The sequence below is a fragment of the Aquarana catesbeiana genome, unplaced genomic scaffold, assembly GCF_042186555.1.
Source record: "Aquarana catesbeiana isolate 2022-GZ unplaced genomic scaffold, ASM4218655v1 unanchor237, whole genome shotgun sequence".
In the NCBI taxonomy this organism is placed as follows: Eukaryota; Metazoa; Chordata; class Amphibia; order Anura; family Ranidae; genus Aquarana; species Aquarana catesbeiana.
In genome coordinates this window covers 1,992,837-2,018,000 of record NW_027362665.1, presented here as the reverse complement: position 1 = coordinate 2,018,000, position 25,164 = coordinate 1,992,837, and the positions used below count along the sequence as shown (strand labels likewise).

Here is a 25,164-nt window from a genome sequence, read left to right as displayed (position 1 = left end):
GCCATGGAGTATATCTGAGGTGTATATCAGGGTGTGCTTCTTCCCCACATGAGAGCTGTGATGACCAGCAACATTCATATAGAAAACATTTCCCACACCCAAGGCACTAATACACATCAAGGGTTGTGTGGTTTCTTGATGTTCAGGAAGACTGAACTTCAGTGAGGAACAATTACCTCACTCAGGACAGGAAAGGGGCTTCTCCCCTGTGTGAGATCTCTGATGTGTGTCAAGATTGGACTTCTGTGAAAAACATTTCCTGCACTCAGGACAGGAATACGGCTTCTCCCCCATGTGAGATCTCTGATGTGAGTCAAGATTGGACTTCTGTGAAAAACATTTCCCACACTCAGGACAGGAAAACGGCTTCTCCCCCGTGTGAGATTTCTGATGTGTGGAAAGACTGGACTTCATTGAAAAACATTTCCCGCACTCAGGACAGGAATACGGCTTCCCCCCCGAGTGAGATCTCTGATGTCTGGAAAGATTGGACCCTTCTGAAAAACATTTCCCGCACTCAGTACAGGAATATGGCTTCTCCCCCGTGTGAGATCTCTGATGTGTGTCAAGACGGCACTTCTGTGAAAAATATTTCCCGCACTCAGGACAGGAATACGGCTTCTCCCCCGTGTGAGATCTCTGATGTTTGTAAAGATCGGACTTCACTGAAAAACATTTCCCACACTCAGGACAGGAATACGGCTTCTCCCCTGTGTGAGATCTTATATGCACATTGAGCTGATATTTAGAATGGAAACACTTACCGCACTCAGGACAGGAAAAGCTCTTCTCTTTTGGAAGGACGGCACTGTCCCTCACAGTCTGAGGTTCCTCAGGATAAGAGGAATACGATGGTCCATCTACACTGTGTGGTGCCGGATGGACATTTGAGGTAGTCGGGTTTTCTCCTGGACTATACTGTGTGATGTCCTCATCTTCTACTTTACAGTCTGGAGACAAAGTGAGACAATCCTCTGAGGTTTTCCTCATCTCCCGTCCATCTACTAAAATAGAAATAAAAAGATTATTACTAGACATGAGCAGATTGGTTCCCCTAAACCAGGACTCCGCCCACATCTGGCAGCTTTGTCTCTGAGGATCTTACAATTCCCCCCTCAAGGTAACTAGTAAATGGGTCCTCTGATGTCCTACCAGTTCATTTCTTTATTCATGGACCTTAGTCAGAGAGTGAGGAAACACACAGGTTCCTGCTGTGCTCCAATCAAATCATCAGATATAAAATGTCCAGCTGGTAGGAAATGGGTGTAATAAAAGAGAATACATATTATGTGTATATATAGCAGTGGGTAGAGGGGAGAGAGCAGAAGTCAGGACTATGTAATGTACAACATAGAGCATATAGTGCAGGGGTCAGGAGTATATAATGTACAACATAGAGTATATAGTGCAGGGGTTAGGAGTATGTAATTTACAACATATAGTATATAGACATGTGCAGGATGAAAAAAATTGTTTCGTTTCATTTCGATTCATTATTTAACTAAATTAGTTTAGTTGCTTTCCTTTTCGGGATTCGTTTTGTTTCAAATTCGAAAAAATGTGCCCGCATTCAAAAAAATAAACTATATAACCATTTTCCGAAATTCGTATAGAATTAAATCAAATACCAATAGAAAAGATTAGAATAGAATAGAAAATAATGGCATAGCAAAAAACAAATATAATATATTCTATTCTAATTCATTCTGTACCAAATTAGAATTTCAGAAGATTATATATATATATATATATATAAATATATAATCTTCTGAAAAAAGAAAAAAAAATATCTATCTATCTATATATATATATATATATATATATATATATATATATATATATATATATATATATATATATATATATATATATATATATATATATCTTCTGCAAATGATAGATAGATAGATATATATCTATCTATCTATCATTTGCCGAAATTCGAATTTTGTGTAGAATGAATTAGAATAGAAAAGAATAGACTAGAAAAACAATAGTACAGAATAAAATATGATAGATATTCTATTCTATTCTGTTCTATTGTTTTTCTAATCAAATTCATTCTATATGAAATTAGAATTTCAGAAATTTTTAAAATTTGAATGGAAAAGATTAGAATAGAATAGAAAAAAATAGAAAAAGTAAAGCATAGAAAAACAATAGAACAGAATAGAATAAAATATAATATATGTTTTTCTATTCTATTCATTTGTATTCAAATTCATTCTATACAAAATTCGAACTTCAGAAGCCTTCTTTCGAAATTCAAATTTCGTATAGAATTAATTTGAATAGAAAAGACTAGAATAGAAAATAATAGAAAAGAAAAAGCATAGAAAAAAAATTATAATTATATATATATATATATATATATATATATATATATTTTAGTCTATTGTTTTTCAATGCTATTTCTATGCTATTGTAATGGAAATTTGTAAGTTCTGTATATAATTGTATTGTATTTTGTATGTATTGCACATTGCTCTCACTGTGCACACAGCACTAATAATGTTTTCAGTACATGTTTACATTCTTTTGAGTCCTGATTAGAATTAGCCTGCCTATGTAACGCCCCTTGTTACCATAAATGTACAATTGTAATAATAATGTGATACCTACGTAATCATGTTCATAAAAACCTTCAATTGCGTCATAATAAGGCAGAACAGTTATTTGGAAAGATGCTGAGCGTATCTTTTGTGTCTGTTCCCTACTGCAGTAGTTATTATTAATTTGGAACCACTAATCAATATGAGGATAGGAGTTGCCTATCATCAATTTAACCGAGTCAGCATGGCGAGCCTTGCCTTAGGAGGGGATTCCAGGTGACCCTGAGTATCCGAAACGAGGAGCTTGAGACGATCTGGGAATTTCTGATAATCAGCCGGCTGAGGTAAGCCTTTTGCTTACATTTGAGTTATCAGACTTCCTTGATTGGTAAGGCATTTTAGGGACAAAGGGTACCTATTTTACTCCCCTTAATCGAACTGTATTGATTGGTGGTTATATGTTATGTTGTCCCTGTCTATTGTCCATCGGAGTGTTATAGATAAGAAAGGGAGGAATAGTGCTGGTCACAGGTATATGTAGTAAATCTGCTAGATAAAGTAGTTTAGAGGCAAGAGGGTATAGGCACAAGTAGAGAAGAGAGAAGACTGGCCAGTCATTATGGGCATTGAAATAAGTAAAGGAATGAAGGGTAAGAGACCCTCAAAAATGCCCAGCGCAAGAGAAGTGCTATATATGAACCGAAGGTGCGGTTCCGCCTATACTGAGCCCCTAGATTAATGGTTAAAGTGGACAGGGATCCACAATGGGTAACTGGGTTACCAAGGTCCACAGGGACTAAGAATCATGCAGAGTAAACAGCTAGAGAAACAGCTATCTATGTGAGCAGGATGGATCAAGGGTGACATTAACACTAGACAGAAAGGGACATTTTCATGTTAAGTTGTGGGATAAATTTGGGGTCAGGCACTACAACTATTAGAGTCAGAAACAGAGAAATGATAATTAAAACAGAATACTTTATATGTTGTCAGAGAGGGAAGATGGGATGAGCACTGTGGCTGCCCGTCTGATCATAGAAGCTAGATATAAAAGATATCTGAACAAAATAAGGAATGCAGAATTTAGGCAGGGAAATATTAATGAGAGTTAAAAGAAAGTGAGAGAATGATATGTATGTGTTGTGTACAAATGGGAAAAATGTAAGTGATTTTAGAGAGATATTGGTGTATGTGTGTGCGATTGCTGGGACCTTTAGTTCTATTGCTTGTGTGTGTCATGTACGCAGATGTGACCCCCTCCTTTGTGCTCTCATGAAAGAAATGTGGTTGGGATGAGAGATCAGTGATAAGCTGGAAGGACACCATGACAATTCCAGTTTTTTAGACAAAACATTTATAACAAAATGTGCCGGGTTAACGAATCTAATGATAAACAATGTGATCACAATTATTTTGAATCTGTTTTCCAAACATGGTAAAATGGAGGTTACATTTAACCGTGTATTACACAAATTAAATATCCTTTGATAGTGGAAACACTGCATTTACAAAAAGGGAAGTTAAGTAAAATTAAGTAATAATGAGTTCTAGTTTCTAATATGAGTTTAACAATTATATAGATATATTGAAACTGGTTTAGACAACCTTTGGTTGGAAATGAAATCCAGGTTATTGGGGAAAAAAATGGGATTAGTTTAGATTAAGATAACAATTTTGTAATTTTACATTTATACAATAAGCCCTTATTGAGAGAAAAAAGATTAAGATGAGGTTGTTATTTGGAATACAGCTGCCATAATATTTAACAAAGCCAAGATGGATGGAATACATAAGAAGTTCTTCTACAAAAATGAAATTTTAAGGTTCTTGATAATAACTTGATGTGCGGTCCATGATGTGAGAGTAATAATAAATAAAATGTAAATATAACAGACCCATCACATCAAGTCCACACACCCTGTTAGGATAGATGCCACCTGCAGCCGGTTGTTTTATAGTTTTTGATGCTTTCTGGTCCATCATACAGATTGTTGGTCCTTTTGTTTTATTTATTTTTATTTTTGAAATCCAAAGCAGAATGTGTGGATTGTGAAATGATGTGCCCCTTTTCCTTGTAAGTACAGTGGTATAAGCAGAAGAATATTTTGGATTTATGGGCATCTCTCCATGACCGCAGGGTATTGTTATCATTTGTTATAATATTGCCAGGAAGAAGTTGTCTTTTGAAACATGAAACTGGAGTTCTTACACAAATAGCATGATAGAAAACAAGACATTGTAATATATTTATGCAAGCTGGACCCAGTAATGAAGGGTTCATCCCAATATATCAGAGCTGCAGCTTTTATGCAAAGGTGCTATTAGACAAAGTTAGATATTATTTTGGTCAAACATTTAATTTTTAATGGTCCGACATTCTGTGCAGCAAATATACAGATAACTAAATGTTTGTCTAATGAAAGGTTTAAAACATGAGTTTGTTTATGTACATATCTAACAATAAAAAATGTGTGCATTTGAATCCAGCCACCTTATTGCCTCTATTGGAGGAGGCTGGAGACAAAGGAAGACACATGTGTTACATTGATGGTGTAGGAATCAGCTGCTGTGAGCCCAGTGCGGGACACACTCCCTGAAGACCCAGATATTAAATCTTTTGTAGATTTGAGTATGCAGTTTATCACCCAGAAGGATAAGCTGTATTCAAAGTTATTGGATCCTTTTTCCCCAGCTCAAGAAGCAGAGCTCCATGTTTTATAAATATAAAAGCTATAAAAAGAATGTATATTTATAAAGATAGTCGAGATATAGAGAGCTTTTGGTTCCTTTTGAAGGGCCAGAAGTTTGTTTTTACTTCAGCAGGTAAATCAATAAAGCATGCCAAGTTAATTTGATTGGCTGTTTTCAGCCTTCCAGCTTCTTGCTGAGGTAGCCATATTAACTTTCACACAAGGAAGCAGACCAGGTGACTAAGGATGCTGCATTTACAGCCCCGGACACTTGATGGGTCTGTGCAACTCACAGATTCCACCCTAGTTCTGGCTCAGTATAGCTGGGATTAATAATTAAACTTTAAGGACCCCAGAACGAGAAGAACAAGTGGTCCACAGGGGGCAACTTCTTATGAAACAGGACTTTGGAAAAGGTGATCATTTATGTCTGCCAGTCACTCTTTTCCCTCCAGCTTTCCCTCCAATTTGTGATAGGAGATCCGTCTCCACTTCCTCCCTCAGGTTAGGGGGCCTATAGCATACTCCCAGCATTATTTTCCCCTTAGCTTCATCCCTTTGGAGCTCTACCCATAAAGATTCCACCTCCTCCCTAGCTCCCTCAGTGATGTCATCTCTCACATTCACTTGTACATTATTCTTGATATATAGGCATACCCCTCCCCCTTTTTTACCCTCTCTATCCTTGCAGTATAGGGTATACCCTTGAATATTTGCCAGCCAATCATGAGAGCTGTTGAACCAGGTTCCCACAAAATCCAAATCCTCCTTGTACAACAGAATCTCTAGTTCACCCATCTTGTCCGCCATGCTCCTGGCATTAGTGAACATGCCACATAGTTTAGACCGGTTGCATATTGTCCTCATATTGGGTGTTTCAAGATTGCAGCTAGGACTTGCTACTATACTCACCTTGTGTTTTTGTGCTTTGGTTAACCTACCACTAATGCCCCCAATACTACCCTCTGGAATATCTTCCGCGCTGGCTATCACTGTCTCTGGACCCTCCCCCCCATCGCCTAGTTTAAAAACCCCTCTAACTTTTTGGCCATCTTCATTCCCAGGAGATCTGCACCCTCCTCATTTAGGTGCAGTCCATCCCTTCTATAGTACCGGTTACCGACTGAGAAGTCGGCCCAGTCCTCCAGGAACCCAAACCCCTCCTTACTACACCAGCTCTTCAGCCACTTGTTTACTTCCCTAATCTCCCTCTGCCTTTCTGGTGTGGCTCGATGTACCGGTAGTATTCCTGAGAACACTACCTTGGAAGTCCTTTTCCTCAATTTAGCACCTAAATCCCTAAAATCGTTCTTTAGGACACTCCATCTGCCTCTGACTTTGTCATTGGTGTCAACGTGCACCATGACAGCCGGGTCTTCCCCAGCCCCTCCCAGTAATCTGTCCACAAGATCCGTGATGTGCCGAACCCAAGCGCCCGGTAGACAACATACTGTTCGGCGCTTCAGGTCTTGGTTACAGATTGCCCTCTCTGTCCTTCTAAGAATTGAGTCCCCTACCACCAGAATCTGTCTTTCCTTTCCCTTTGCTGCCCCCCCACTCTCACTGGAGGAGTTCTTCCCCTGGCAGCTAGGAGAATTCCTCATCTCCAGCAGTGCTGGTCCCTGACTGGTTTCACCAATGTCACTCAATGGAGCATACTTATTGGGATGCTCCAGTCCTGGATCTGCCTCTCTGGCACTTCCCCCTCTACCCCTCCTGACTGTCACCCATCTACTCTTTGCTAGTGCCTGCACCTCTTTGTCTCCACCCACCTCTGTGCTGGCCCCTGCCGGCACCTGCCGTGTACGTTCCTGGCTCACCTTTAGTATGGAGGGACTTCTCAGTGCTGACAGTTGCTTCCCCAGATTCAGAACCTGGGCTTCCAGGGAAACAATGTGCTTACATTTTGCACAGCAGTTTTCCCCCTCGATCGGATGATCAAGGAACGCATACATGCGGCAAGATGTACAAAGAGTCGCCTCTCCACACCCGCCGGGCATCGTACCTATTAAATATAGTGAGGATTTGGGGATTTTACCCTGTCCATTAACAATTCCGTTAACGTCCTGTACTGCGACCCACAACCCTGCCCACAGGCTTACCTTCCTCCGCTGCAAGGACGTCTCTCACCGTGCCTGGATCTCTCCATGCCTGGACCCGCGCTCTTCCTTCTCCCACCCACTCCGCCCGTCCAATGACTTCCGGAATGCAGGTATCGGGTAAAGCATCTGGAGCATTTGCCCGAGTACATAGTACTCGGGCAAATACTTGGTATCGGTGTCGATACTGATACTAGTATCGGTGCAACCCTACACATTAATATTACAATTGTACGGTAACAAGGGGTGTAACATAGGCAGGCTAATTCTAATCAGGACTCGGAAGAATGCAAACATGTAATGAAAACATTATTAGTGCTGTGTGCAATACATACAAAATAGAATACAATTATATACAGAACACACACATTTCCTCTACAGTAAAAACATTCCCCCAAATGACCTCTTTTTGGAAAGTATACACCCCAAGGAATTTCATAAAAGGCATAGTCAGTATTTTGCAGATCACATTTTTTCACAAGGTTTTGAAAAATAAAAAAAAATAAAAATAAATATTTTCGAAAAACTTGTGGAAAGAAATAACATCTACAAAATACTAACCATGCCTCTTAGCAAATACCTTGGAGTGTCTTCTTTCCAAAAAGAGGTAATTTGGGGGTGTTTATCCTGGCATTTTAGGGCCTCCGAAACTGTGATAGGTAGTCAAGAAGTGAAATAAGGAAATTACTCCCTAAAGGTGGTTATTGGATTTTGGGCTGCTGTACATGGCTAGACTGACAAAAATTCTCTCACATGTTGTATCTCCATACTTTGTCATTTTCAAAAAATTTGTGGCAAAAAATAAACAGTTTTTTTTTAAACTGTGGATGAGAAATCTCCTGCAGTACTGCAGGCATGGATGTATGTATTCTGAGAGCAACACCCTGCTGCTGTCAGAATAAACAGATCAGTGCTGCAGCGGATTGGTGTTCCTGCAAAGTAAACTACAATGGTTAAAGTGTAACTCTACTTTTGTTGAGAAAAAAAAACTTTCCCCCTCTGGGTGATCTGTGTACATTGCAAGGATTATAACAAACATTGTTGCGGATTCCTACCTTTTGTTATTCTGAAGAAATCCCTGTGTGTTTGTCTGTGCCTCTGTTCTGAGTCTAATGGGAGTGGTTTCATAATTAACTGTCAGGGTGCAGCTTTAGGGCACTAATGAGGAAAGATGCTGGGCCTGCATCCCTTTAGACGTGTTCTTATTGAAAGTATCTCTCCAACAAATGAAATTTTAGTTTCAGGGGATGCCTGAAATCTGACTTGTATCTTAGGACTTCTGGGAAAATTGGTGAGCCAATCACAGAAGCAGGAAATGATGTTTCTGGGGAGTGGTCAGTACACATCTGTGTACAGAACAACTTCAGGTAGCAATATTGCAATGTATTCTCAGAAAATTACATGCAGATTGAAAAGGAAAGGTAATTTTTTTAACATTCAATAACAATATGATTAGTGTCACAATTATATGCGCTGTTTTATTTTTTCTTTACATTTTTTTTCCCCACAAAAGTGTAGTTACCCTTTAACCACTTCACGCAAATCGCCGTACCCGTACGTCGGTACTTTGATGCTAAACACTGCTGCCATAACCCCGGTATTTTCAGGAAAGGCGTGTTTCTCTTTACGATAAGAGCTGTCTCAGAGGCGGATTCGCAGCAAGATCACTTTTATCAGTGGCGGGAAAGGGGGTGCCCTCCCACTGTGGTCCGGTCATCCATGCTGCTTAGCAGTAGCGGCGGAGACGATCGCATCCGCTCCCCTCACTGTCTGGATGCTGAGTGAAGGGAAGATGGCCCCCGCCTGGCTCCATAACAGTGCAGGGTGGAAGCATTGTCAAACATCACTTCCACCCACTGCTCAAATTACATTTAATTTATTTTTTATTGCATTTAAGTGTAAATGTTAGATATGAGGTCTTTTTGACATTTACGGGGTCTGGCCATACTTTTTTTCTATTTCAGGGAATGTTTACATTCCTTGTAATAGGAATATAAGTGACCCAATTTTTTTTTTTTTTAAAGTGTAAAAAAATAAATAAAAAGCAAAATAAATAAGAAAAAAAAAACATTTTAAAGTGCCCCGTCCCGCCAAGCTCGTGTGTAGAAGTGAACGCATACGTAAGTCGTGTCCGAATATGAAAACGGTGTTCAAACCACACATGTGAGGTATCGCCGCAATCGTTAGAGCGAGAGCAATAATTCCAGCACTAGACCTAGATAATTTTTTAAATGATGCCTATAGGTATTTTTAACGGTCAAAGTTTGTCACCATTCCACGAGCGGGTGCAATTTTGAAGCATGACATGTTGGGTATCAATTTACTCGGCCTAATATTATCTTTCACAATATAGAAAAAAATTGGGCTAACTTTACTGTTGCCTTATTTTCTTACTCAAAAAAGTGTATTTTTTCCAAACAAAATTGTGCTTGTAAAACAGCAGCGCAAATGTGGTGTGACAAAGTATTGCAATGACCGCCATTTTATTCTCTAGGGTGTTTGAAAAAAAATATATATAATGTTTGGGGTTCTAAGTAATTTTCTAGCAAAAAAACACAGATTTTAATTGTAAACAATAAACCTCAAAACGAGGCTTGGTCCTTAAGTGGTTAACAATAAAACACTGTAACGCTATAACATTAACACAATAAAGCAACAACTTTTTTTTTATGGTTTAATTTTTTTATTTTATTTTTTAGCTTTTTTAAATTTTTTTTACTTAACTTCTTTTTGTAAATTAACATTTTAAAAACCATAACCTGGCCAGTCTGTGATTTTAGGGTTCCTCAAAATGCAATAGACTGACTACCTAACATCTTTTGAGACCCTCTGTGAATGTGTTTCCTAGACTGTGCCATGCTGTACCCTGTACTAATTTATAGAGTTTTGTCCGGCAATGTATAGACACCCAATGTTTAGCACCTTACCCTGAGAAGTCAAATATTTAAAAAAGGGGGGAGGTTGGGAAGGGATTATAGCGATGCTTACGAATAATAATAGAAACCATACTATAAAAATATAATAAAGATATAATAAAGTTTTTTTTTAGAAACATGGTTAAAATCAATAATAGGACATAACAATTTGTTGGGTTATGTTGAACATCTCCATTATGGGGGGTCATATATAGAGGGTTCCAGTTGAGCAGAGATTGAGTGGTTCTATATTATCCCAACATGTTTTGTCTTGTAGCTTCATCAGGGATTATACGAATCAACCAGAAATTGCGGGGAGGACACCTCAGAGACCCCAAAAAGGGTCATCCACGAAGGGAGATGGAGCTAGAGACTGAGGGCGACCAGCAAACCTAGTCTGATTGTTTTTTAGTACCTGGTATCATGTCTATATTGGATTATGGTATTTTATATACAGGCGCCCTCCCCCTATGCTTTGATTACTTTTGCTTTTAACCTGGTCTTTGTGTGAGCTCTGTGGCCATGCAGTGCCTTCTCACAGGGTGGTCGTCTCTTCATGGATGACTCTTTTTGGGTTCTCTGAGGTGTCCTCCTTGCAATTATTGGCTGATGCGTATATCCCCTGATGAAGCCACAAGGCAAAACATGTCGAGATAATATACGACCACTCAATCTCTGCTCAACTGGAACCCTCTATATATGACCACCATAATGGAGATGTTCAACATAAGCCAACAAATTGTTATGTCCTAGTATTGATGCTAATCATGTTTACAATAAACGTTATTATATTTTAATATTGTGGTTTCCATTATTATTTGTATAATCCCTTCGCAAGCTTCTCCCCTTTTTTTAATATTTTACCCTATACTAATACTTCACTAGTGTGTGGTAACGACAGAAGCAGTCCTGGATGCAGAGACCAGGTTGCCCAGGACAGGTGGAACAGAAAAAACGGGTGTGACACCTAATTTTGCATCTGCTACAGACACAACATATTTTTTGTGGTGCTCTTTGGGTCGGGGTACCGGGAGAGACATCAGGAAAATGCCTCTCATGCAGCCGGGTCACTGCATCTGGATTTGGGCCACAGCACCTTCTACATACAAAAGGGATGTAACGATCACTTCCTGAAATTTTAAGAAGGATCCACTTCTTTCTGTTGTTTTGTACGACACAAAATCATTGTAGAGTGCCAATTGAAATAAATATTGTCAGATATTTATACTGAAATAAATATTAACAGTATTATATTATGGATATATGCAAAAATCTATGGTTAAGGAGATTTTCACATCTTTCCACAAATCAACCAAAACAATTCAAATTTGTTTATCCATGCTAGTTTGAAGACAAAAATGAATACAGCAATGTGCTAAAATATATATATATTTATTAACAAACAATTAAGTGTAAAATAATATCAAATATAATTGGTGATAATACCAAAAGATATAACTTCAAATATCAAATATATGGGTGATACAGATGATGAGAAATGTTACCACAAGCTCTTGTTACAAAATACCATTTTTCACACTTCATGATGGCTTAGTAAATAGCTTTCTGTGGCTCTATAGACTTATGAAAACACACTAGGTGTTAAATTTAACACATGTGATTTCTTCTCAAAACAAAGACTTTTAAGCTTAAATCTCTTTTACAGTATATGGACAATTTTGTTACCCATATACAAACTCGGTAGTTTAACCAAGACTCATTTTTAAATCAAGATACATTTAGAGTGAATCTATGGTTCAACACATACTAAAACTAATCAAATTCTAAGACTTTGAAGTCAGTTGTGTTGAGATATAACAAGATATGTATCTCTTTATTTAAAAGGGAGTCAAATTCATACTTCAGTGAGAATTAAATTCACTCCAAAACTGACACTACCAACATTATTTGGGTTAGTTAAGCATATGTTGAAAAGAGGGATCAGTTGGATGTCCCCAAAGGACTTCTCTACAAATTCCTAAATTTTTTTCTGTTTTTCTCCTGCTCTCTCTCTCTCTCTCTCTTTCTGTCTCCAGCTCACAAGATCTAATTTTTTCCAGATTCCCTCACCGTATGTGTAAACCTTCTATATTCCCCCTAGAATGTGGGTGTGGGAATGCCTTTGACGTCATGAATGACATCAAACACATGTCATTTTCTGCCCAAAACTTATAGGGAAATTGTAGTTTCCTTTATTCACAGTGACCAATGGGGGCAGTATTGTATTAGAAATGGTCAAGAAATTCTTCTTAATATATTTCATTTAATTTCTGAATTCTGAATTAGCCTCCTTGGCTAATGCCTTAACTGATTAACTGACAAGGAATCTTAATTTACAACTTAGTAGAATATATGGTGAGGCCTTAAAACCTTCCTATGAAAATCTCTTCTCTAAACACAGTGAACTTAGTTTAATCTCTTAAAAAAATGTTTTGGACAAGATGGCTACTACTCATGTCCAGAGAATCACATTTAAAAATAATATATTTATATAATATATTTAGACCATTATAAATTAATTATTTTTAACCTCAATACTACACTTTCATGTACCAGCATCTGGCTTTACGGGAAAATAAGTACAGCTTCATTATCTGGTCATTGAAGTCCACCCTTCCCATATAAAGATTATTTTCGGACACAGAGAGGCCTTCAACTACATCAGATACCGTGCAAATTTGAACCATAGTTTCTGCATTCCTGCCCACCCTCAAATAACGGTGGGGCAGTGCGGCTCTCGTTCTGGGTGGATTTCATATGACGGCGCCCAGAACGTCCGCTCTCGCCTGCGCACGAGGCCATTGCAGCTGCGCCATGTGGCTAGGACACGGCATGACCCCGATCTCTGTAAAGAGCCATGGCTCATTAACCATGTGATCGGCTGTGTCCAATCACAGCAGATCACATGTAAACACGGAGATGCCAACAATCGGCTTTCCTTGCCTCACACTGACAGAGTGTGAGGAGAGGAGAGCCGATCAGCTGCATCTCCTTGCAGAGGACATGTAGGCATGTAATCAGGGCACTGATCACCAGTGTCTTGATTACAATAAAGCCCCCACAGTGCCAGCAATAAGTGCCCACCAGTGCCAGCAATGAGTGCCCACCAGTGCCAGCAATGAGTGCCCACCACTGCCAGCAATCAGTGCCCACCAGTGCCAGCAATCAGTGGATATTAGTGTTACCCATCAGTGCCCACCAGTGCCATCCATCAGTGCCACATATCAGTGCCACCTATCAGTGCGGCATATTTGTGCCTTTTGTCATGCGGGCTGCAAAGACTCTCTAGACCCGGAAGTCCAGGGAAGGTTTCCCTGAGATTGTGGTTACATTACTAATGTAAAGTGGTGTTTATGTGCTGGATTTTATATTTCAACTGTTTCTTTGTATGCACACCAATGCGCGGATTCTGTATTATCTTACACAAATAAAGAATTGAAAAAAAATTACATGTACAGCCTGTGGCCCTATCGCAGAGCTTATACATTTGGACCCCAGAGCTGGCACGCTTGCTGGGGAGATGCTGTTTGATTGGAAGGTGGCTAGTGAAATGTATGATGGCCTCATCTACATAGATGGTTTGTTGGGACGTATACACATCTGCAAATTTCTGGGAGAGATAATTTATGAGGGGCAGAATTTTGTAACGTTCATCATATTCAGGGTCACCCCGAGGACGACAAAGTGTGTGATCACTAAAATGCATAAAACACATTATCGTCCCATATCTATGCCTGGCCATTGTCTCTGGACCAATATGACAACTAATTCTTTTTAGCATTGCCCACGTTGAGGATTAGGCCCAAAAAAACTTTACATTTAAAAACCTTGATAGGTCTCCAATGTGAATTGTCTGGCAAGAGTTGAATTTGGGCTGGTGGAGATATATTGTTGTGTGTATAAATTCCTTCAGCTCACAATTGATCGATACAGATCTTCCGGGAAAAACAGCTAAAAAAAAAATCTATGGGAGTTGTTTAATTTGTATTTTCCACCTGAATTCCGGGTTGGGCAGTGAATGGGGGAAGTACGAGCGATACACAATCTGTGGGCTGCCAATCAGCATTTGCAAGCACATCTGGAAGAACACTACGGGCTCTATGGGTCTGTGGTTGAATTCTTGGTGTCTGCAGGATGCTACTAGTGCTAGCCACCTCACCAGCTTGGACTGCATTTGTGGAACTCACCAGGTCAGCACGAAATACTTCTGTCCTGGTATATAAAAGACTAGGATGTACTAGGCCGCTGGTGCCTGCCAGCTCATCAAAAGATAGTACTGGCATCCTGCTGCATATTAGACAAATCAAGTGTTCCTAGCACTTCAGCTACCTGGGGTCGGGTACGCCTGTCCTTAGCAGGGACCTCTCCTCCATCCTCTGAGCTCCCTGTCAGGGTGCTGCCGCTCTCTACAGGTTCGTATTCAGAGCCTGATTCTGTCAGTGAGGACTCCTCCTTCGCTCTCAGATGTCATACTCAGAATCCTGCAGACCTCTTCACTAGAGTACCTTTGTTGGGACATTTTGGCCACTAAATTCAGAGGAATCTATCGCGACTCACTGGAAAAAGAGTTCCTGGCTGTCAGGGACTGCTTGAACTACTACAAATGTAGCAAGGTCTCCGGCCTCCTTCAGTCTAATGAGAACCTCCAGGGCCAGATATAGCTGACATCCTTCTGTATAAATTTTGTTGTGAGGCATAGTGGGTGCAAGGTGGAAGTTATTGGCCACCAGACACTTCTTGGGGCCAGGACACTCTTACGTAGTTGCAAGTTCAATTGCAGACTCCGAGACTTCAATAGGAGGTCAGCTATTCAGGGAAAGGCCTCCAGCAAGACGCCACATCTGCACGTGCAGGAATGCTGTCTGCTATGGCAACAGTTCCTAACAAAAAGCATAACAGTTCTTTCACCTTCACTATAACTTCTCCTTGTAGTTCTTAAGCCCACTGAGCTCCCGGTCTTTCACTAGACCCTCTGATTCACTGACTCTGAATCCCTTGAGCTTCTCCAATCTTCCCATTGGTATCTTCCTCAAGCGTCACCCCCGCCTCTCTGCTGGGTCCCTAGCTGGGCACTCCTAATACTTCTCAAGCTTCACCCCAAAAGAAAACAGAAGATAGGCGCCGCTTAAGTAAAACTGTATTAATTTAATAAACAAAGTATATTAAAAACTCACACTAAAGTATCTTTACAAAGGCACAGTGGAGTCCGTCAGTCTCCGTCTCAGCTACCAGCGCTAGTCTTGTCCTGTTGAGCTGGGTTGTGTGAGGCCAGCGTCCTGTCCACCAGGTATCTTTCGGTTCTCAGGTGGGATTCAGAATGAGGTCTGGAACGCAGCCAGCAGGTCTCAGGAGAGGGCTGGAATGCAGCGTGCAGCGGGATGATGTCACGAACGTGATGCAATGCGTTTTAAGAACATGCACAGTGGGAAGATGGTGACACTGCTTGCTCCTTTGTCAAGCTAACTGGAATGGACTGTGAGCAGCCTTTTTATGAAGAAGAAAAATTATCAGTCACTGCACATTTTTTTGCACTGTGTCTAAAGACTCTTTGTGGAAATCACTCATCACTACCGCACTTTTGTATGGACATTATTGCACTATTGTCACTATCTGGGACAGCATCTCTCTTGTGGGATTAGCTGTCCTATTATTATTAACTATTTCATTACTGTATTATTGTATTTTATGGCATGATTTCACTATTTAATTTGGTCGTTATTATTTACTATTTTGCAATCTATGCACATATTTGGTGCTGATCTTAATATTTTATTCTGCACTATTTGTCACTTTATCACTGCCTAGATACATTTTTAGCTCACTTAGAAGAAGTGACTTTATTTATTCTTTATCAGCGTTATTATTTATTATTATTTATTTTTAGTGATTAATTTTGAGCCACCGGCATCACTTGTGTATGAATTTTGGTTGTGAGCAATTTATTTGGGAAGGTATTTTTCCTTATTCACAGTTATATTTCATTAAGCACTGAGTCACTTTGCATTTAATTGCTTCCACTTTATATATGAATTTTGGTTGTGAGCATTCACTTGGGAGGTCATTTTTTCATATCTGCAGATTTTTCTTTCACCTATTGAGGGGTGATTGTTTATCTCATCTAGCACTGTGTCACTTTCTATTTAATTGCTTATATATATTTTACACTTTATTTTCCTTATCGCAGAATTGCATCCGCTTCTATTGATCTATGTTTGTATGGTGGTATCAATCCGTGGCCATTATTCACGTTTGCTTGGCATATTACCACACGAGGTGGATCATACTCTGCCCACTTCACCACACTTTGTACTGTTACTGATTGATGGAATAGCGCCACATATTTTTATTTTATAGTTGTTGTTTGGGGAACTGAGTGAACCTATCTATGTGAGCGGCTCTCCATCGGTTATTTTACCGTCAGTTTTACTAATCCTTTACTCATATTGTGGTTTTGCGCACTGGTTCTCACGTATCCAGCCTTTTTATGTGCCTTGATGGTACTGCCACCTAATGGAGGAAATTGTAAACTGCACTCTATACTAACAATAGAGGTTTACAATTTGATTTGGCAAGAGTAAATTCAAATGCAATAAACAGTGGGAAAAAAATGTAAAATTATATATATAAAACGCTGGTAAAGCACCGCTTAAGACCCCTTTTACACTGGGGCATTTTTCAGGCGTTTTTCGGGCGCTGGCAGTGTGAAAGGGCTGGGGCCATCGGCGCACCCAGCCTGGTAGCAAAAACACGAAAGCGCTGCAAAGAAGCTGCTTGCAGGACTTTTTTTTGACGCCCTGCCAGTGCAGCGCCCCAGTGTGAAAGCACCAGGCTTTCATATTGGGATTGCAGATGAGGCTTCTTTCAGGTACTTTACAGGCGCTTATTTTAACGCTAAAGCACCTGAAAAACGCCACAGTGTGAAAGGGGTCTCAGTGTGAAAGCACCCGGGCTTTCACCTTGGGATTGCAGATGAGGCTTCTTTCAGGCGCTTTTTTTAATGCTAAAGCACCTGAAAAATGCCACAATGTGAAAGGGGTCTAATAGCCGAAAAATCCCTGGTGGACAGGAAACCGGCCTCACACAACACAGCGAGACTAGCACTGATAGCTGAGACGGAGACTGAAGCTCTCACTGGACTCCACTGTGCATTTGTAAAGATACTTCAGTGTGAGATTTTAATATAATTTGTCTATTAAATGAATACCGTTTTACTCAAGCGGCGCCTATCTTCTGTTTTCTTTACCTATGTTTTTGAGTGTGCTTCAACTCCCCCTGCAAGGCTGCCCTGGTTACACAGACTGTCATCTCACATAGAGCTATATAGCTCAAAGGGCTCTTGTATGGACTTAAGTTACATTTTATATACTAAAGTATGCGTCACTATACTTTGTATTTTCAAGCTTCACCCCACTGGCCTTCTCAGTCCCAAGGCTGCTCTACAAGCGTCACCTCCGCTGTTTGGGTCCCTGGCTTGATCACCGCCTGAAGTTTCCTGATTCTCCACCATGCCCGTTTGGTGAGAATGCTGCTCCAGTACTTGCTTAAGTTATTCACTGAGGTCCCTGGTAATAAGGTGGTTGTTCCCTTAGTGACAACAGCCTCCCCTCTACCTCCGACCATGACAGGTTCTATGGCCAACAGAACCATCACTTTTGGTTGGACTGCAAGCTGCAATCCCAACCCTGCGCTGCTCTCTTGCTTCTGGATAGGACCTAGACAGCCTAGCAGCCAGATGTGCCCGGGATAGGCCCAATCTCTGGTATAGCAGCCCCGGCAATACAACACGCATCCACCTAGACAGCTGTCCAGGTGGCACCGAACATCAATCACCTGACTCCAAACAAATATATAGGCTATCCCAGCAGGCCAAGGGATTCAACAAAACCCCTGCCCATTGGCTGAGATACCCCATATACCCATAACCTAACCTTGGGTTGCTCTTCTCATATCTATTACCACCAAGTAAGCGGCCACCTAATGGTAGAAGAGAAAAGTGCAACAAGGCCAAACTTAATGAGGAATCAATAGATCTCTAACAATCAACCAGGATAACTACTCCTGGCAAGTAAATTTGTGAGGATCTCCCTGCCTAAACTCCAGGGTGCTACACAAATAAAACTTACCTGCTAGTGCTAGAGGAGATCAGGCCTGATTCTGCTAACACTGCGGTTATGTGTGCAATGTATCAGAGGTGCCGGTGATCTACTGACACTGCACTTGTTGGGGTTCAGAAGGGCTGATCCTGCTAATTCTGCGTTATTAGGGACACTAATATAGTTCTGTTCATGGTCAGGATATTGATCCATACAGACACTATACTAAGGGGGGACACTAATATAGTTCTGTTCATGATCAGGATATTGATCCATACAGACACTATACTAGTAATGGCGGTGATCAGGATATTGATCCATACAGACACTATACTAGTAATGGTGGTGATCAGGATTATTGATCCATACAGACACTATACTAGTAATGGCAGTGATCAGGATATTGATCCAAACAGACACTATGCTAGTAATGGCAGTGATCAGGATATTGATCCATACAGACACTATACTAGTAATGTTGATAATCAGGATCCTATAGCGTGAGTGCGATAGTGTACGGCAATCTAATGTTAGCTGACCCTGGCACTATCTGATGTAACAAGTGATGCTAATACAGAGATGGGTGAAAAATACTGTACACTGACGGTGTACTAATGGCACTGGTTGGGTGACAGGGGTGATCAAAGGGTGAATGAGGGCAATCAATGGGGTAAATGTGCCAATCTAAGGTGTATGGGTGTAAAGTGTGGTGATTATACTCACAGTGTGGTGTTCTCTTCTCTTCCTGAACCGAAAAGGACTCGGGAAGAGAAGAAATCAGGCTGCAGGTTATTAGCAGGGTACAGGGCAAAATCATTGGCTGGGACCTGCTGACAAACTTGTCCTACAGCCAATGACAGTGGGGATTTCTGGGTGTGCGCATGCATGGGTGCGGACCTGGAAGAAAGCCATGACATAAAAGTACATTACCAGACCTGTATGAGCCACCCATCCATTGTATTTTACAACACTTCATCCATGTCTTTGGTGATCTCTGATCTCCTTATGAACTGTTTCTTACATGATGAAGATCAGCCATGGAGTATATCTGAGGTTTATATCAGGGTGTGCTTCTTCCCCACATGAGAGCTGTGATGTCCAGCAACATTCATATAGAAGACATTTCCCATACCCAAGGCACTAACACACTAAGGCACTAATACACCTCAAGGGTTGTGTGAGATCTCTGATGTACAGGAAGACAGGACTTCAGTGAGGAACAATTTCCGCACTAAGGACAGGAATACATTTTCTCCCCTGTGTGAGATCTTTGATGTGTGTAAAGACTGAACTTCTGTGAAAAACATTTCCAGCACTCAGGACAGGAATATGGCTTCTCCCCAAGTGAGACCTCTGATGTGTGTCAAGAATGAACTTCACTGAAAAACATTTCCCGCACTCAGGACAGGAATACGGCTTCTCCCCCGTGAGATCTTTGATGTTTGTCAAGACTGAACTTCACTGAAAAACATTTCCCACACTCAGGACAAGAATACGGCTTCTCTCCTGTGTGAGATCTCTGATGTTTGGAAAGACTGGACTTCTCTGAAAAACATTTCCCGCACTCAGAACAGGAATACGGCTTCTCTCCTGTGTGAGATCTCTGATGTCTGGAAAGATCGTACTTCAGTGAAAAACATTTCCCGCACTCAGGACAGGAGAACGGCTTCTCCCCCGTGTGAGATCTCTGATGTGTGTAAAGATGGGACTTCAGTGAAAAACATTTCCCGCACTCAGGACAGGAAAACGGCTTCTCCCCTGTGTGTGTTCTCTGATGTTTGTAAAGATTGAACTTCATTGAAAAACATTTCCCACACTCAGGACAGGAATATGGCTTCTCCCCTGTGTGTGATCTCTGATGTCTGTAAAGACTGCATTTCACTGAAAAACATTTCCCGCACTCAGGACAGGAATGCGGCTTCTCCCCCGTGTGACATCTCTGATGTCTATAAAGATTGACCTCCTGTGAAAAAAATTTCCCGCACTCAGAGCAGGAATACGGCTTCTCCCCCGTGTGAGATCTCTGATGTGTGTAAAGACTGGACTTCACTGAAAAACGTTTCCCACACTCAGGGCAGGAATACGGCTTATCCCCTGTGTGAGATCTCTGATGTGTGTAAAGATTGGACTTACGTGAAAAACATTTCCCGCACTCAGGACAGGAATACGGCTTTTCTCCTGTGTGAAATCTCTGATGTGTGAAGAGATCGGACTTTTGTGAAAAACATTTCCCGCACTCAGGACAGGAATATGGCTTCTCCCCTGTGTGAGATTTTTGATGTTTGTAAAGACGGGACTTTACTGAAAAACACTTTCCGCACTCAGTACAGGAAAAGCTCTTCTCTGTTGGAAGGACGGCACCGTCCCTCACAGTCTGAGGTTCCTCAGGATAAGAGGAATACGATGGTCCATCTACACTGTGTGGTGCCGGATGGACATTTGAGGTAGTCAGGTTTTCTCCAGGACTATACTGTGTGATGTCCTCATCTTCTACTTTACAGTCTGGAGACAAAGTGAGACAATCCTCTGAGGTTTTCCTCATCTCCCGTCCATCTACTAAAATAGAAATAAAAAGATTATTACTAGACAAGAGCTGATAGGTTCCTGCTATGCTCCAATCAAATCATCAGATATAAAATGTCCAGCTGGTAGGAAATGGGTGTAACAAAAGAGAATACATATTATGTGTATATATAGCAGTTGGTAGAGGGGAGAGAGCAGGAGTATGTATTGTGCAACATATAATATATAGTGCAGGGGTCAGGAGTATGAAATGAACAACATAGATTATATAGTGCAGGGGTCAGGAGTATGTAATGTACAACATAGAGAATATAGTGCAGGGGTCAGGAGTATGTAATGTACAATATAAATTATATAGAGTAAGGGTCAGGACTCATAATATTGGTATTCAGTAATCAGTGGAAGATTAAATGTTTACATGAGACAAGTTGCAGAGGTCCCACACTGCTGCCCCCCATCTCCTGAGACTGCACTCAGTGACTTGGATCTGAAAATATACAGACATATCCCTCCACCCAGGACAATTATAGTTACATAGTAGGTGGGGTCGAAAAAAGACACAAGTCCATCAAGTCCAACCTGTGTGTGACCATCAAACAATAGAACAAGTAATCCTGGAATAATTATTCTGTCTTGCTAGGCATGGGGCAGAAGACCCAAAGCACATGCCCCAGGTGCCTAGGGAGAGCAACATCTATGGTGAAAATCAACCTTTTTCTGCCAGCTGAACCCCAGAATTTCCATAAATGCAGTCTAGATCTATAAATTGTGTCTGCAGCACAGAGAATGAAGATTATCACCCAGTCCCCGCCCTACTCTGGACCAATCAGTGAGCGGTATGTGTGGAGGAATGTATTTAGTGTTAATGACCCACCTGTGCTGATCTCTGTAGGAGTGTCCTCCTCTATAAATGTCCCCGTTATTCCATCCTCCTCCATAGACTGCTGATCATCCCTCACATACCTCTCTTCTTCTTCTGATTTAACCTCAAATTCTATATCGATTGGATCTCCACTCTAAACCAAGAAAATGAGAGAGAATATCATCTGTAACATATAAGATTTATTATTCTGATATCACATAAAAAATGCACACATCATCTCTAGGAGTCCATGTTCTAGATGATCCGTCCCACCAACCTTGTAACAGTGGGGGATGGTGAGATCTTCCTGTGTGGAATCCCGGGAATACAGAGGACGGGGACATCTCTCTGGTGGGTTCCTGGTATTTGGTGGCTCCATCTTATCCTTCTGTCCTTCTGAAATCTCCTCCATCACTCCATCCTCCTCATCCTCCTCTTTATACTCTTCTTTAACATCAATATTATCATCCCCGAGGTTTTCACTCTGAATATATAATAAAACATTCAATGTAACAATCATGCTGTGTATAAATCAGAGCTACCAATAATTGTCAATCATCTACCTGATGATGGTGAGGGATGGTGTGATCTTCCTGTGTGGAATCCTGGGAATACAGAGGACGGGGACATCTCTCTGGTGGGTTTCTGTAGCTGGATGACTCCACCATGGTGTCCTGGTACAGATCTTTGTGTTCTTTTACAAACTCTGACTCCTCCCTCACCCCTTCCTCATCATCCTCCTCTTTTATCTCTTCTTTAACCTCAACTTTTGAATCTCTCAGGTTTCCACTCTGAATATATAATAAAAATGACATCAATTGTAACAATGCAGATAATGTACAGATCCTAATGATACTATCAGTGATTGTTCCTCATCTACCTGATGATGGTGAGGGATGGTGTGACCTTCCTGTGTGGAATCCCGGGAATACAGAGGACGGGGACATCTCTCTGGTGGGTTCCCATTACTGGATCCATCTGTAGGAGACACACACACTGACTGAATACATTGTTTCTATGTGTTTATCAGATGATGGGGGATCTAGGTGGACCCTCCGTACTGCTCTCTCCTTTACAATAAAGTCTCCTCTTACCCGGTGATGTGAGGGGCGGCTGATTGTCCATCATGACGTCCTTGTAGAGATCCTTGTGTCCTTCTAAATACTCCCACTCCTCCATGGAGAAATAGACAGTGACATCCTGACACCTTATAGGAACCTGACACACACAATGATACAGTCACCATCCAGACACATCCCTTGTCTGTTACTGGATAATGTCCCAGAATTCCCGGCACCGCTCACCTCTCCTCCATGATCTCTCTGGTGACTTCTAGAATCTTCTTTGTATTTCTCTATTCTATCAGGGAGGGAGGTGGAGGCAATGTGATGGTCATATGATCTCCAGACTTCACAGGAGGAAAATTCTAGATCTAAACACAAATAGCAAAATCAAATAATATTCCCAGAATCCTCTTCACCTCTCCATTCAAGTCTCCATTTTATTAAAGCCCCACTTCAGACTGAGGTATAATTTACCCACACAGGACCCCCACACTATGCAGTTTAAAAACTTGTTGCAGGTATTCTGATGTCAATACATACAATGCAGGACCAACAGTCCTACTTTGCTAGTGAGGATGCCAAGGGTCCGCCCACATTCTAAGAGCATCAGAAAAAAAGCCAGATAGAGGGACATTGGGAGGAGGAGTTGTGAGGTCAGTGTGATGTCATAGGACATATAGACTCTGGATGGAGGGACATTGAGAGGAGGAGCTGTGAGGTCAGTGTGATGTCATAGGACATATAGACTCTGGATGGAGGGACATTAGGAGGAGGAGTTGTGAGGTCAGTGTGATGTCATAGGACATATAGACTCTGGATGGAGGGACATTGGGAGGAGGAGTTGTGAGGTCAGTGTGATGTCATAGGACATATAGACTCTGGATGGAGGGACATTGGGGGGAGGAGCTGTGAGGTCAGTGTGATGTCATAGGACATATAGACTCTGGATGGAGGGACATTGGGAGGAGGAGTTGTGAGGTCAGTGTGATGTCATAGGACATATAGACTCTGGCTGGAGGGACATTTGGATGGGGAGATTTGAGGGGCCCTCTATTTCAGGCTCCTGTGCAAACCAAATCATTGTTCCTGGGTGTGTCCTATCCCTCCTAAACTGAAGAGTGAACTTTGACCTTTACCATACAGAAATCTGTCAGGAATCTGTGAAAGTAAGCTCTCATGTGATCAGGTGACGTGCGGAGGAACGGAGTGTAAATAGCAGACAATTTTCTCCGGAGCTCCTAATGGTGGGGATGGATTTCGCTGAGTGCTGGTGCCAAGTTTCGATCCCCCAGGGTCACTGCAGGTGTGGAGAAAAGCTGTGTAAGAGGATATGGAGGAGAGATGAGGAGGAGATCCAGGAATCAGGATAAAGGTCAGGACAAGTAACAGACGAGCGCATCCAAGAGATGAAGCCGGGGTCACTACACAGAAAATCAATCCAAGGAAACAACAGGCAGGACGAGGAATAGCAAGAAGGAGCTCAGAGACAAATGAGAATATTGCTCAGCCAATGGGAGATTATCTCAACATGACTTACATAATGAAGGAGATGAGGGGGAGGGGAGGAAGTCACTTAACTTGGGGCTTGACAAATCTGCTTTGAATCTAGGAGCCAGCTACAAAAGTTAGGAGAGTTTTTAAGGGAAGTGTGGGTTATCGGCGCCTGGGGCAGGGCAAGTAATTTGTGAGGTGCAGAACACAGGACTTGGGGTGCCAGGTGCAGGAGAAGGGTGCAGGACATGTTGTGCTGTGTGCAGAATGCAGGACATGTTCTGTGTGCAGAATGCAGGACATGTGGTGTAGGGTGCCAAATGCAGGAGATGGGGTGTAGGGTGCAGAATGCAGGACATGGGGTGCAAGGTGCAGGAGAAGGGTGTAGGTCACCACAGGACATGAGATGCAAGAGAAGGGTACAGTGTGCAGAATGCAGGACATAGTTACATAGTAGGTAAGGTTGAATAAAGACAATAGTCCATCCAGTCCGACCTGTGTAGGTGCACGTGTGTCAGTGTCAATAATCATTTCCCATATCCCTGTATGTTGTGTTCTTTAAGATGCACGTCCAAGAGTCTCTTAAAAATATCAATACTCCCCGCAGCCACCACCACTTGTGGAAGAGAGTTCCACATTCTTACCGCTCTGACAGTGAAAAACCCCTACGCAGCTTAAAGTTGTACCAAATTCCCCATGTCTTCTCACACCCCCTGAGATTGAATAGCTTTTTTCCTATGCTGGGATCACCACTGAGATATTTATAAATAGCTATCATATCTCCTCTTAAGTGTCTTTTATTCAGCGAGAATAAATTTAGCGATTGTAGTCGCTCCTCGTATTTGAGGTCCTCCAGCCCCTTAATTAATTTAGTT

At 41.4% G+C, this 25,164-nt stretch overlaps 2 protein-coding genes and 2 pseudogenes across 2 annotated transcripts in view; 1 reads left to right on the top strand and 3 right to left on the bottom strand.

Annotated features, from left to right (window-relative positions):
• Nucleotides 1–25,164, bottom strand: part of LOC141122063 (uncharacterized) — a 309,667-nt pseudogene that overhangs the window by 46,380 nt on the left and 238,123 nt on the right.
• LOC141122009 (uncharacterized) overlaps nt 1–25,164 on the top strand; it is a 340,305-nt pseudogene that overhangs the window by 156,349 nt on the left and 158,792 nt on the right.
• Nucleotides 1–25,164, bottom strand: part of LOC141122024 (uncharacterized) — a 245,510-nt gene that overhangs the window by 177,280 nt on the left and 43,066 nt on the right. The gene's annotated exons all lie outside the window — the stretch shown is intronic.
• Nucleotides 178–16,698, bottom strand: LOC141122056 (uncharacterized). The gene is made up of 2 exons (XM_073611851.1): nt 16,672–16,698; nt 178–822 (listed from the first exon to the last, which is right to left on the bottom strand). The coding sequence occupies exons 1-2, from the start codon at nt 16,696–16,698 to the stop codon at nt 178–180; spliced, it is 672 nt and encodes a 223-aa protein (XP_073467952.1).

What these genes read in the sequence shown, in the direction of transcription:
- LOC141122056 (XM_073611851.1), bottom strand. Translation starts at nt 16,698, where the DNA reads ATGAGTAAAGGATTAGTAAAACTGACG. An exon ending in AAGGATTAGTAAAACTGACG is followed by an intron (nt 823 to 16,671) that starts GTAAAATAACCG and finishes GAGGAACCTCAG; the next exon opens with ACTGTGAGGGACAGTGCCGT.